The 12,590-nt window shown below is 32.5% G+C and overlaps 1 protein-coding gene across 1 annotated transcript in view; it reads right to left on the minus strand.

The window, feature by feature from the left end:
* LOC123523893 (eukaryotic translation initiation factor 3 subunit H-like) overlaps positions 1–12,590 on the minus strand; it is a 28,012-nt gene that overhangs the window by 11,856 nt on the left and 3,566 nt on the right. The window contains exon 2 of the mRNA XM_045301637.2: positions 189–345. Coding sequence (XP_045157572.1) covers positions 189–345 — 157 coding nt within the window. The remainder of the gene's footprint in view (positions 1–188; positions 346–12,590) is intronic.

The following is a 12,590-nucleotide window of genomic DNA, read 5'->3' on the forward strand; positions in this document are numbered from 1 at the left end:
CCTTAAATGGCTTAGATAGCAAACTGTCATCTGGTACAGCTCAAACACTAACAGTATAGCTCCTAAAGTTTAATACCCAAGGTTCAATCATTCACCATGCTATGAATTGCTGTAGCTAAATGAAAACCAGCATTTATTCTACCTAAAAGCAAATTTCACATATAGGATTATTAAAATGCTTTTCTTACCTTCATCAAAATCTTCATCATCATTATGTCTTGGGAAAGGGAAACAGTTAGTAATCTCTAATCTGTTGTCAACAACAAGCCCCAGCAGAACACCCTGCACAAGATCCTGACCTGCTGTCCCTTCCTCCTGACAGTGTTTGATAATCTTTAATACAACCTGTAACATTTATAATGTTTATAGATTCATACTCAGTGTTGAAATGTGACACAAATCCTCAAAGACTAAAAATTCCATGTCAATAGTTGCTGGCCCAGATCTTTTTCTGGGTTGAGAAGTTGGCTATAAAGCATAAGAAAATGTCAATCTCAAGACGAAAATTGCCCCAAAACCAAATATGAAGGGGTAATAATCCAGTTTCATGACATTTCCGTTAGCCAACATTATTTACTCAAGAAGTAAATTAAATTCAACACTTTATGAGGACAATCCAAGGCTAAAGTATTAAAGAAAAGCATAAGTTCATCATTTTTCAATTCCGAGAAAAACATGAATTTGAAAAAAGCTTTAATTACAGCACACAAATTACTGTTAATAATAAATTTATTGAATTTGCTATCGTGTTTTTCTGACAATTAAAGGATTATAAATATATATCTAAAACCACAACAAACTATAATGTGTCTGTAGGACACAGGGTGTGCCCTCCCCACCACCCCACAAGTACATTTGTCACAAATAAAAATTTATGAAATGGATTCATTATTCTATACCATATACTTTTTGAGCTATGAGCATCACAAACAAAAAATTCGCTATTTCAAAGGCCATAACTCTGTAATAAATGCTAAAATTCTCAAGAAGAATGCCAAGTGTGCAAGGTCACATTATGATAAAGATTCAAGCAAGGTTTCATGAATTTACATTAAATACTTTTTGAGTGAGGCACACAATTACGTGAAAATGTGCATTTTTTGAGGGATATTTCAGGGGCCATAACCCAGATGAAAATAGGAGGTGCGCAAGTTCATATCATGACAAAGATTCATGCAAGGTTTCATTAATTTATATCAAATACTTTTTGAGCTAGGTGTGTCACAAGGTGAAAATGTGTATTTTTGTCTATTTCAGGGGCCATAACTCTAGAAATAGGGGGTGGACCCAGATGAAAAATAGGAGGTGCGCAAGTTCATATCATGATTAAGACTCATGCAAATTTTCATGAATCTATATCAAATACTTTTTGAGCTAGGTGTGTCACAAGGTGAAATTGTGCATTTTTGTCTATTTCAGGGGCCGTAACTCTAAAAATAGGGGCGGAGCCAGACGAAAAATAGGAGGTGCGCAAGTTCATACCATGATAAAGACTCATGCAAGGTTTCATCAATTTATATCAAATACTTTTTGAGCTAGGCTTGTCACAAGGTGAAAATGTGCATTTTTGACTATTTCAGGGGCCATAACTCTAGAAATAGGAGGCGGACCCAGATGAAACAAGAGCACCGCCTTGCGGGTGCTGACGCTCATCTGATTTTTTTTGTGTAATAGAAATATTGTCCTACCCATGATTTTCTAAGTCTAAAAAGGGCCATCATTCTTGCAAAAAGCAGGATAGAGTTATGTTTCTTGATGTACAGTGTCCACTTATGATGGTGAAAAACTGTTGCAAGTTTTAAAGCAATAGCTTTGATAGTTTATGAGAAAAGTTGACTTAAACATAATACTCAACCAAGAAAATGATTTTCTAAGTCCAAAAGGGGCAATAATTATTGCAAAAAAGCAGGATGGAGTTATGTTGCTTGCTGTACAGGGTCAGCTTATGATGGTGAACAAGTGTTGCAAGTTTCAAAGCAATAGCTTTGATAGTTTAAGAGAAAAAGTTGACCTAAACATAAAACTTAACCAAGAAATCTGATATTTTCTAAGTCCAAAAGGGGCCATAAATCTTGCAAAAAGCAGGACGGAGTTATGTTTCTTGCTATACAGGGTCAACTTATGATGGTGAACGAGTGTTGCAAGTTTTAAAGCAATAGCTTTGACAGTTTAGGATAAAAGCTGACCTAAACATAAAACTTAACCAAGAAAACTGATTTTCTAAGTCCAAAAGGGGCAATAAATCTTGCAAAAAGCAAGATGGAGTTATGTTTCTTGATGTACAGGGTCTGCTTATGATGGTGAACAAGTATTTCAAGTTTCAAAGCAATAGCTTTGATAGTTTAGGAGAAAAGTTGACCTAAACATAAAACTTAACCAAGAAATCTGATATTTTCTAAGTACAAAAGGGGCCATAAATCTTGCAAAAAGCAAGATGGAGTTATGTTTCTTGTTATACAGGGTCAGCTTATGATGTTGAACAAGTATTCCAAGTTTCAAAGCAATAGCTTTGATAGTTTAGGAGAAAAGCTGACCTAAACATAAAACTTAACCAGGCAACGCCGACGCCGACGCCGACAACCGCTCAAGTGATGACAATAACTCATCATTTTTTTTCAAAAAATCAGATGAGCTAAAAATAGGAGGTGCACAAGTTCATATCATGATTAAGACTCATGCAAGGTATCGTGAATCTATATCAAATACTTTTTGAGCTAGGCATGTCACATGGTGAAAATGTGCATTTTGGACTATTTCAGGAGCCATAACTCTAAAATTAGGGGCCAGAGCTAGACGAAAAATAGAAGGTGCGCAAATTCATATCATGATAAAGACCCATGCAAGATGTCATTAATTTATATCAAATACTTTTTGAGCTAGGCGTGTCACGAACTTCGGACGGACGCACAGACGGAAGGACGGACAAGAGCAAATCTATAATTATGCCCCCATCACTCATGGATGTGTGTGGGGGGGGGGGGGGCACAAAACTGAGAGCAAATTTGTTAAATCATCTGTTTTTGATAGACAAATTATGATCAGTCTCCTCTCTGAAAACACCATTTTCAGTACTCACATTGACAACCTGACCTTTTGGCAGCTATACCAGCTGTGTAGAAGCCTGGTTACTAGAACCCTAGGCAATGCAAAAGTAAAAATTCCACAGATTCGGTTGACATAAAAAGAAGAATGAAGCGCCAACGATAAAATCTACTACCCGTAAACTCAGGGGTGTAAAATTCCACTCGCCCGCTCGCATTGGCGAGTTAAAGTCTGAGTAGGACGAGTGGACCTCGCTGTATACTCGACCGATCGGGCGAGTGGTTTTTTACGTCCTTACTTTACCAAAATCCAGAAATTACAACTCCAAAACGTCAACAAACTTTGAGATGGTTCAGTCGCTACCTGGATTGACTGGAATTTACCCGCGAATCGTTAAGATATAAAAACGTCATGCCGGTAATTTTCCATTCCACAAGCACGTGCGACCTATTGTATTAAATATCTAATTTACGTCTACGCGTACACAAAAACCGTGCGTAGTGCATTCATTTTTTAACATTTTCGCTTCAAATTTTCAACACCTCTTGAGATATAATATTATTTGAATTCTATAATGATTTTAATAAGATATCGACAGAAATGTAGGCAAAATTCTATAAAAACGGTCGAATTTTCATATAATCATTTGTAAAAATTCAAACAGCGCGATCTCAGTTACTTATTTCTTTCTAAAAGTAAATAAATGATGAATACTCTGGGCGTAAAATTCAGACTTCTGACCATAAAGAACAAAAAACAGAACAAAAAAAATCTTAAATAATGAAAAAGCGGCAGCAATTACAATACATGGAGTAAAACGATTTTTGGTAAACAGATTTCTGTTAGTGCGGCAGAATAGGTTACGTGACCTCGTGAACGTAAATAGAAACGCGATTTTAAAATAAAGCAATGTGATGTCATTGCAGTTTTTAATAAGTTTTAAATGAATCTTTATACATGTATTTTTTGACAACAATTTAAGTTTTTTTTGTCAAACAATAATGTAAATTCCTTGATGGCAAACAGGTCACAGAGGTAGGATATCCACTATAGTAACTATCGTTTGAGACATTTATGTTTTATACGGGATATAGCACATTCGCTTTTGATAACAAATTAAAGAAGAAACTTTTTATTGATTTCTATTTCTCAGCAATTTTAAGAACCGATGCGGTACGTACGAAAGACCCATGATGACATTTCAACTTCATTATTTCACGATTTCTGCTTCCTGATTTCACGATTTCCACTTCATGAATTCACGATTTCTGCTTCCTGAATTCAAGATTTTCACTTCATGAATTCACGATTTCCACTTCATGAATTCACGATTTCACGAAAAAACTTCACAATTTCTTGATTTCACAATTTCATGATTTCACGATTTCTTGATTTCACGATTTCCACTTCATGAATTCACGATTTCACGATTTCTGCTTCCTGAATTGACAGTTCAATTATGTTTTTACATATTTTATTTTTATTAGTGCATAACACCACCATGATGTTACAGACAAACCTCGAGTTAAAGATCAACAGTAACTTTCATACTTTGGAAAAGGGGTGTTGTGTAACTGGATTTCATACATACTTAGGGACACAACAGCGCTGTATCAGCAACACTATTAGGACACTGAGTTATTGTTACTGTGTTATATAATAGGCATATTTCATTGTCAAGTACTGAGTATTGTAGTTGCACTTGTATCATGTAGATTAAAATGTATTAACCTTAAGAGTGTTATTCATATTGGGTCTCGAACCCTAACTTGGTTTATCCTGACAAGTAAATGACATAACAGGAGTCGCTGTATCAACTCTACGGAATGAATGTGAGTGAGTAACTTTTAAGTAGATGACAGTGATGTACTTCATTCCGTAGGAACAGTCTCCCCGGGGTCTAAACCAGTAGATTGCCATTTTCTTATTATAATATTTGGAATTATGCAACATTTTTCGCTAATTTAGGTAAGTTTCTAACAATTTTTTTTCCGACTCATTTTGACGCATGAAAAAGCGTTTAGCGACCGTGATGAAAGTCGTACTAAATGCCGTACTATGCCGTGACCTGTTTTATGTAAACAACTCGTTTCGAGTTGGCAACAAAATTCTGCGAATAAACCACAATTAGAGTCGGAATTTTTATGATTATTTGCAACTTTAGTTCAACTTTCACAAGAAATCAATCTAATTGGGAAAAATCATCTTGTTTTGGGAATTTTGACCATTTTTGTCAGTTGGGAAGACGCCGAATTTCGGAGTCAAATCGGCGCAAAAAAATCACTGTTTAATGAACAAGTTATATAACTTTGTTGGTTAATTGTACTGTTTTTCTTTTTGTTACAAGTCAACAAGCAGTTGATATGTTAAATATATAAAAATTATAAAATCATTAGTTTTATCATGTATTTAATTATTTCACCCAGACCATTTACCACATGAAATTATGTAATGAATTGAGCGACTCGTGGATAACACCGCTGGACTGTCACAAATGACAGTTAAAAATTACTTTGAGATGACCCCCAGATAACACAAAGCGCTATGACTAGATACCGGAAAGGGCCCTTTCCGCAAAAAGGACTTAACATGATCGGAAAGGGCCTGCCATATGTTTATTACTGGAATTTATTTAATTATTTTTTCATATTTCATTATGACATTATAAAAGAAAATAAATTACGAAAAAAAAAGTTATCAATTTTTTATTTTTAAATGAATTATAGACAAAATACGAGAGTAATGACATAAACCGCGCTGATCGGAAAGGGCTTAACATGATCGGAAAGGGCCTGTCAAATGTTTATTATTGGAAATTATTTAATTATTACTTCACACTTCATTTAACATATGAAAATGAAAATAATTCAAAATAAAGAAATCATCAATACTCGAATTTTAAATGAATTATAGACAAAATACGGGTCATGGCATAAACCGCGCTGATTGAAAAGGGCTTAACATGATCGGAAAGGGCATGCTATGTGTTTATTTTTGGAATTTATTTATTTATTTCTTCATATTTCATTTAACTATTTACGATTTTAAAATGAATTATAGACAAAATACCTGTCATGACATAAACCGCGCTGATCGGAAAGGGCTTAACATGATCGGAAAGGGCCTGCTATATATTTATTACTGGAACTTATTTATTTTTTACTTCATATTAAATTTATTAAATAAAAAAGAAATAAATTATGAATTATGAAATAGCTATTTACGAGTTTTAAATGAATTATAGACAAAATACAGGTCATGACATAAAGCGCGCTGATCGGAAAGGGCCTAACATGATTGGAAAGGGCCGGTCACATGTTTATTATTTGAAATTATTTAATTGTTTCTTCATAGTTCGTTTAACAATTAGAAAGAAAATAAATTAGGACAAAAATATCAATATCGATTTTTAAATGAATTATACACAAAACACAATCATGTCAGACAATAAACTGCGCTGATCGGAAAGGACCGGCCTTTGAATATATGCGGCATAACAAACACGTGCCTCTGATTAGTCCTGATAGAGTTTGATTGGATTATCACACCTATTGATTATATCATTTATTAATAAAATAAGGGTGTATTTCGGTAATAGAAATTTCCCGCGCGGTCGCCGAATTTCAGTCTCGTATAAAGTCATTTTGCGTGAACGTATTTTATTTTCCTTTCGGATTTTATTCATTTATAATATATATGATTGAATTATTAAAAAAAAAAAAATTCAAAAATACCCGGTTTTTTAGGTGGATTCCGGTTTAATATGTGACCGAAATCGCTTGAAGTTGTTAAAATCATACTTTAAATCACGTGTATTTGCTAAAATATTTAATATAGAAAAAAATGAATTACAGATATTAAATATGATAATCATTTTCCCCCGTTTTTAACAGAACAGTACTCACATATTCTTATATTTTGCAGTAACGGGGATTTCGTGTTTGATATTTTACAACTGGAAGGAATGTCGTTCATAGAAAAGAAAAGATAGATAGATATCTTTATTTCCCCCAATTGTGGAGAGCACATAAATAACAAAAATCATTTTCTGTATTTTGTAAAGCAAATACTTTATGTGTGCATCAAAATCGCTTACGAAAATAACATTAATTGCGAAAATAAGCAATATGTTGTTTAATTTCCTATTGTTTTCTTTACATTTTCGCCCAAAATAAAGATAATGCTGACATATATTTATAAATATCCAATGTCATCACAATCGCTTAATTAATTGTTAATTGCAATGCGCACTGCAGATAAATATACATGTGCTGTATATCAACAAACAATTAATCGAGGTGTGATAATCCAATCAAAAGATCACGTTTTTCTGATTATGATTTTAAGTAATAGTTATAGTATGTGTGAGAGTGTGTTACCAGGATATATCAGAGCTAGGGGTACATCGAGGGTATTTTTCTCTGCAGATATTGTCGAGGCCGGTAGGCCGAGACAGATATGTGAAGAGAAAAATACCGAGGGGTCACACATTAAACCGGAATACACCGGAATACACTTTCCATAACCGGAATACACCTGTATTTTTTTAATTAAAGGTATTTTTGAAGTTTTTTTTATATAATTCAATCAAATATATCATAAATAATCAACATACCAAAGGAAAATAAAATACATTCACGCAAAACGATTTTATAAGAGATTGAAATTCGGCGACCGCGCGGGAAATTACCATAACCGAAATACACCCGTATTTCTTCAACAAATGCTATTTTTGAAGTGGTTTATGACTGAATTCAAAAATATATATCATAAATAATTAATTTTCAAAATGAAATTAAAATACTTTTGCGCATTACGTTTTGTACATGATTGAAAATCGGCGAAGGCACTGGAAATTTGCGTATTTGTAAATGAATTTCCATGCCCTAAAATTCTCTAATGTACACCCGTATTTCTTAAATAAATCGTATTTTTAGGGTTTATGATAGAATTCAATCATATCTAAAATAAATAATTAATTTACAAAAGGAAATTATAATGCGCATAACGTTTTATACGGGGTTGCAAATTTGTTGAGCGCACGGGAAATTTGCGCACTCGTGGATGAACCACAATCGCCATAATTTTGTTAGGTTTTAACTTAGGTAGGTAAATTTCTTTCAAGTTTCGATTTTTTGGTTCAGATTATTTCAAAATAGTCTTTTTATGCTATTATATAATATTCCTTTATGAAAAATAGTGTAACCATATCAGCTTCTTTAATTTGTTATTAAAAGCGAATGTGCATAAACTGACAGGTAAATGTGTCAAACGATAATAGGGGATATCCTACCGCTATGACCTATTTGCCCTCAAGGAATTTACATTATTGTTTAAGAAGAATATCTTAAAAGTAAAGTGTCGTGTCAAAAATATACATGTACAAAGATGCATTTAAATCCGCAACGACATCGTATTGCTTTATTTAAAACCACATTTCTATTTATGTTCACGATGTCACGTAACCTATTATGCCACACTAACAGAAATCTGTTTGCCAAAAATCGTTTTACTCCATTTTCATTTAAGATTTTTTTATTCTGTTCTTTGTACTTTCTGGTCAAAAGTCTGAATCTTATGGCCATAGTATGTATCATTTATTTACTTTTACATAGAAATAAGTAATTAAGATCGCGCTGTTTGAAGTTTTACAAATAATTATGTGAAAATTAGACCGTTTTTATAGAATTTTCCCTACATTACTTTCGATATCTTATTAAAATCGTTATAGAATTCAAATTGTATTACCTCTTAAGCGGTGTTGAAAACTTGAAGCGATAATATTAAAAAATGAATGCACTACGCGCGTGTTCATTAACAAAAGTAACGTCGAGCGATGTAAATTAGATATTACGATAGGTCGCACGTGCTCGTGGAATGGAAAATTACCGGCATGATGTTTTGTATCTTTACGATTCCCGGGTAAATTCCAGTCAATCTAAATAATGTTTGTTGACGTTTTTCACGATGTAATTTCTGAATTTTGGTAAAGTTACGACGTAAAAACACTTTTCCTAAATTTCCGGAGTGGACTGGAATTAATTAGTCTAAATAATGAGACCTCGGGTAGATCGATTTTACATTTTGTCAAATTGATATTTTACGTTGTCTATCGGAGGCGGATATCGACAAGTCAAAAAAATATAACGATATTCAATTCTCGAGCACAATTATTTGGACTAGGAATAATTAAAACTGATTTTTAACAAAATAAGGAACTCTGTTAATGAAACACTGAAAAAGTATTTAAAGGAAGACTATGTTGATAAAGGAAAACGACTACGATACCCGAGACATTATGCATCCTGGAGAGAAGGAAGGAGGAATGAAAATGTTTAAATCTACAATACATCGGTGTTTTAGCAAAACATTGAATTAGTATTGATACGTTGAAGTACATGAAAAATAAAAAAAAAATATACTGAATGTACCTGTTTATAATCTCGTATACAGAATTAACTTTTAATAAACTTCTCTCAAATATTCATTCATATTTAATCTGATTGAACATGGTTCTACAACTTACAAAAAATGATAAAAAGTGTTTATTTAAGAGAATACTATTTATTTTTTTTAAAAAGGACGAGTGCATTTATGTTATGGAAACTTCTCGTGCGCCAAATCCAAATCTCGTATAAAATAGTTTTGCGTTAAAGTATTTTATTTTCCTTTTGTAAACTTATTATTTATATTATACACGAATTATTGCTGCAATAAACCCTACAAAAATACCATTTATTAACAAAATACGGGTGTATTTCGGTTATGGAAATTTCCCGCGCGGTCGCCGAACTTCATTCTCGTATAAAATCATTTTGCGTAAACGTATTTTATTTTCCTTTCGTATGTTAACTATTTATGATATATATGATTGAATTATATCAAAAACCCTTCAAAAATACCTTTAACTTAAAAAATACAGGTGTATTCCGGTTATGGAAAGTGTATTCCGGTTTTTAAGTGGATTCCGGTTTAATGTGTGACCGATACCGAGGTGTACCCCTAGCTCTGATATATCCTGGTAACACACGAGCATTACATATTATAACTGTTTTACCGCATAGTTTATCATTAAAATTTATATATTATTTTCATTTAAATTTGTTCCCTTTCTGCGCCTCGCTGACTGAAACACTAAAACTTCTGTTTAAGAAAAAATTGTTCCTCAGATAAAAGTACCCAACAGATTTCTGCATTGGTTTTAAATCTTTGCATTTCACTGGCCAGACATATTGTAAAACTTGTTATTTTGTTTGTAAAATAATCAAAGAAAAAAAAAACATTTGAGAAATCTCAGAATTTCATGTATTTCTGAATTTGGCAATAACTATCAAGTTTTTGAAATATTCTAGTTTATTTATTCTTTTACTTTATAAATGCAGGTGTTTGTGACAATTCTTTCTCTGTGAACTGTAAACTGGAGCTAAAATCATCTTTTCTTCGAAAGGAAAAAATTGTACTCCCTTGATAGGACCTCAATAGAGAAAAAGTGTTGCGATATATATCGGAACAGTTTTACTGTGCTGATATATATATCGCAACAGTTTTTTTTTCTAATGAAACTCTATAGAGATTTCTGTGTTGATATATATCGTAACAGTTTTGTAAAATATCAGCACAGATTTTGTAGTCGGCAAAGCCAAGATAAATGGGCACTTTCATATTCCCCTGAGTTATATGTTGATTTCTGACAATATTTAAGGAATACAATATCATCTTATTCTTTTTTAAAAAGATATTTATAAGGGTTTTCTGGTGATGTATGGTCTATCACACTTTTTTTCAGTATTTTTTTATTTAGAAGGGTTGGAGAGTCGAAAAATGGCTCATTTTTAATCGTTATGCTGTTGCACGGAAAATTCATTAGTTTTTAACCATTTATTTAGTTACTTTTTTAGTTTGTTACAGTTTTTATTTCAAGTTTTCAAACTTCAACTGACATTCAGGTAAAACATACTTTTTACAGATTTGAAATTGGTCCGAAAATATTCAAGATATCTATAAATAACTAAATCCATCACTTTGTTATGCGTTGATGGTTTTTACCTGCTCTGTTTCTACAAAGGGAATACCAAAGTTATTCTTTAAACTGGCAGATATAATCATTATTATCATGAAAAAGAAACACATCTGCCAGCATCTAAAAGCAAGATATTGATTTGCACTATATTATTTTCTGAAAAATGATAGCTGAATCTTGACATTTTTATGTAGAGTCCGTAGCCCCATTTTCAACAGTGTACCGCTTGCACAGAAACAAGAGCAATATAAAAATGAACCTTTGGTTATTTTCAGGTTATCCCACATACTAACTACAAAAAAGACATTTCTTCAGAGAAGAAGCAGAAAAAAGTTTTGAACAAAAAATGTTTGTCCGTAGCCCTGTAGAGTCCGTAGCCCCACCATATTCATGCAACTGAATCAGAATTTTTATGCAATAATCATATCTAATACTAATAACTTTTCTCATTTATGATATAACAAAAGAAGTTCATTCTTTCAAACATCTAAGATGTTTATAGTAAACAGTATAATGGGAAAAAAGATATAATTGTAATAAATTAATTATATTTTTGCCAATTTCCAACACTTATCTTACAGATCTAATGCATATTGATGTTTGTTTAGTATCATAAAGTACGGTTAAGGATACACTGTATCAGACTTATAATAAAGATTGTATTAACAAAGTATTTATATATTGATAATAAATACAAGTTAAAATGTTATACAAGGGGTCTACGGACTCTACACTTCCATAACGAGTCCCGTTTCTGTTACATTTACCAGTCTATTTCCAGATAATGTAAAGAAACAAACATATCAAACATGAGACCTGTAACAAGGAACCAAATAGCTGAAGAAAGAAATTTGTTTGAATAATTTTGTGTACTGTTGACTGAAGCAGGGATGAAACATATTGTGTAGAGTCCGTAGCCCTATATTAGTCTATATTTTAAATATGAAACCATTCTATATTTGAATTCAGGAACTTTTTTTCTAGGTTTAAACATGTTTTATTAAAGAAATATTTATAGCAAAACAGTGCTTTATCACTATTTATACAAGATGGGTGGTTATACGTCGGACATATTAATTTCACGACGGCACAGCCCAAGTGAAATTATTTCGGACGACGTATAACCGCCCAAGTGTATAAATAGTGATATTGATAAAGCACTGTTTTGCTATAAATTATTTCCATTCTAATAATTTCTTTATTGTAAAATTTATATCAAATATTATAATCATAATGGAAGTGTTTCTTCGCGCAAGCATGCCGCCAATAGTAGGTCTTTGTTTATACACGCCAGGACCGGAAATGGTAATACGTCTTGCGGTAGAGTTCAATTCGGATGAAAATTATTCATAATTGTGAATTATTCAGCAAAGCGAATAACTAAGTATGTTTGTAAATTAATCAACACATTTGTGCAATGTGACATTTTGTTTACAACATATTATTAAATTAAATATTTCATGACATTTGAAAGTGCTATTTCTTGATGGGTACATGGCGCTAAATGTCACATTGACGAGACGTCAAC

Source organism: Mercenaria mercenaria, chromosome 3, assembly GCF_021730395.1.
Source record: "Mercenaria mercenaria strain notata chromosome 3, MADL_Memer_1, whole genome shotgun sequence".
NCBI lineage: Eukaryota > Metazoa > Mollusca > Bivalvia > Venerida > Veneridae > Mercenaria > Mercenaria mercenaria.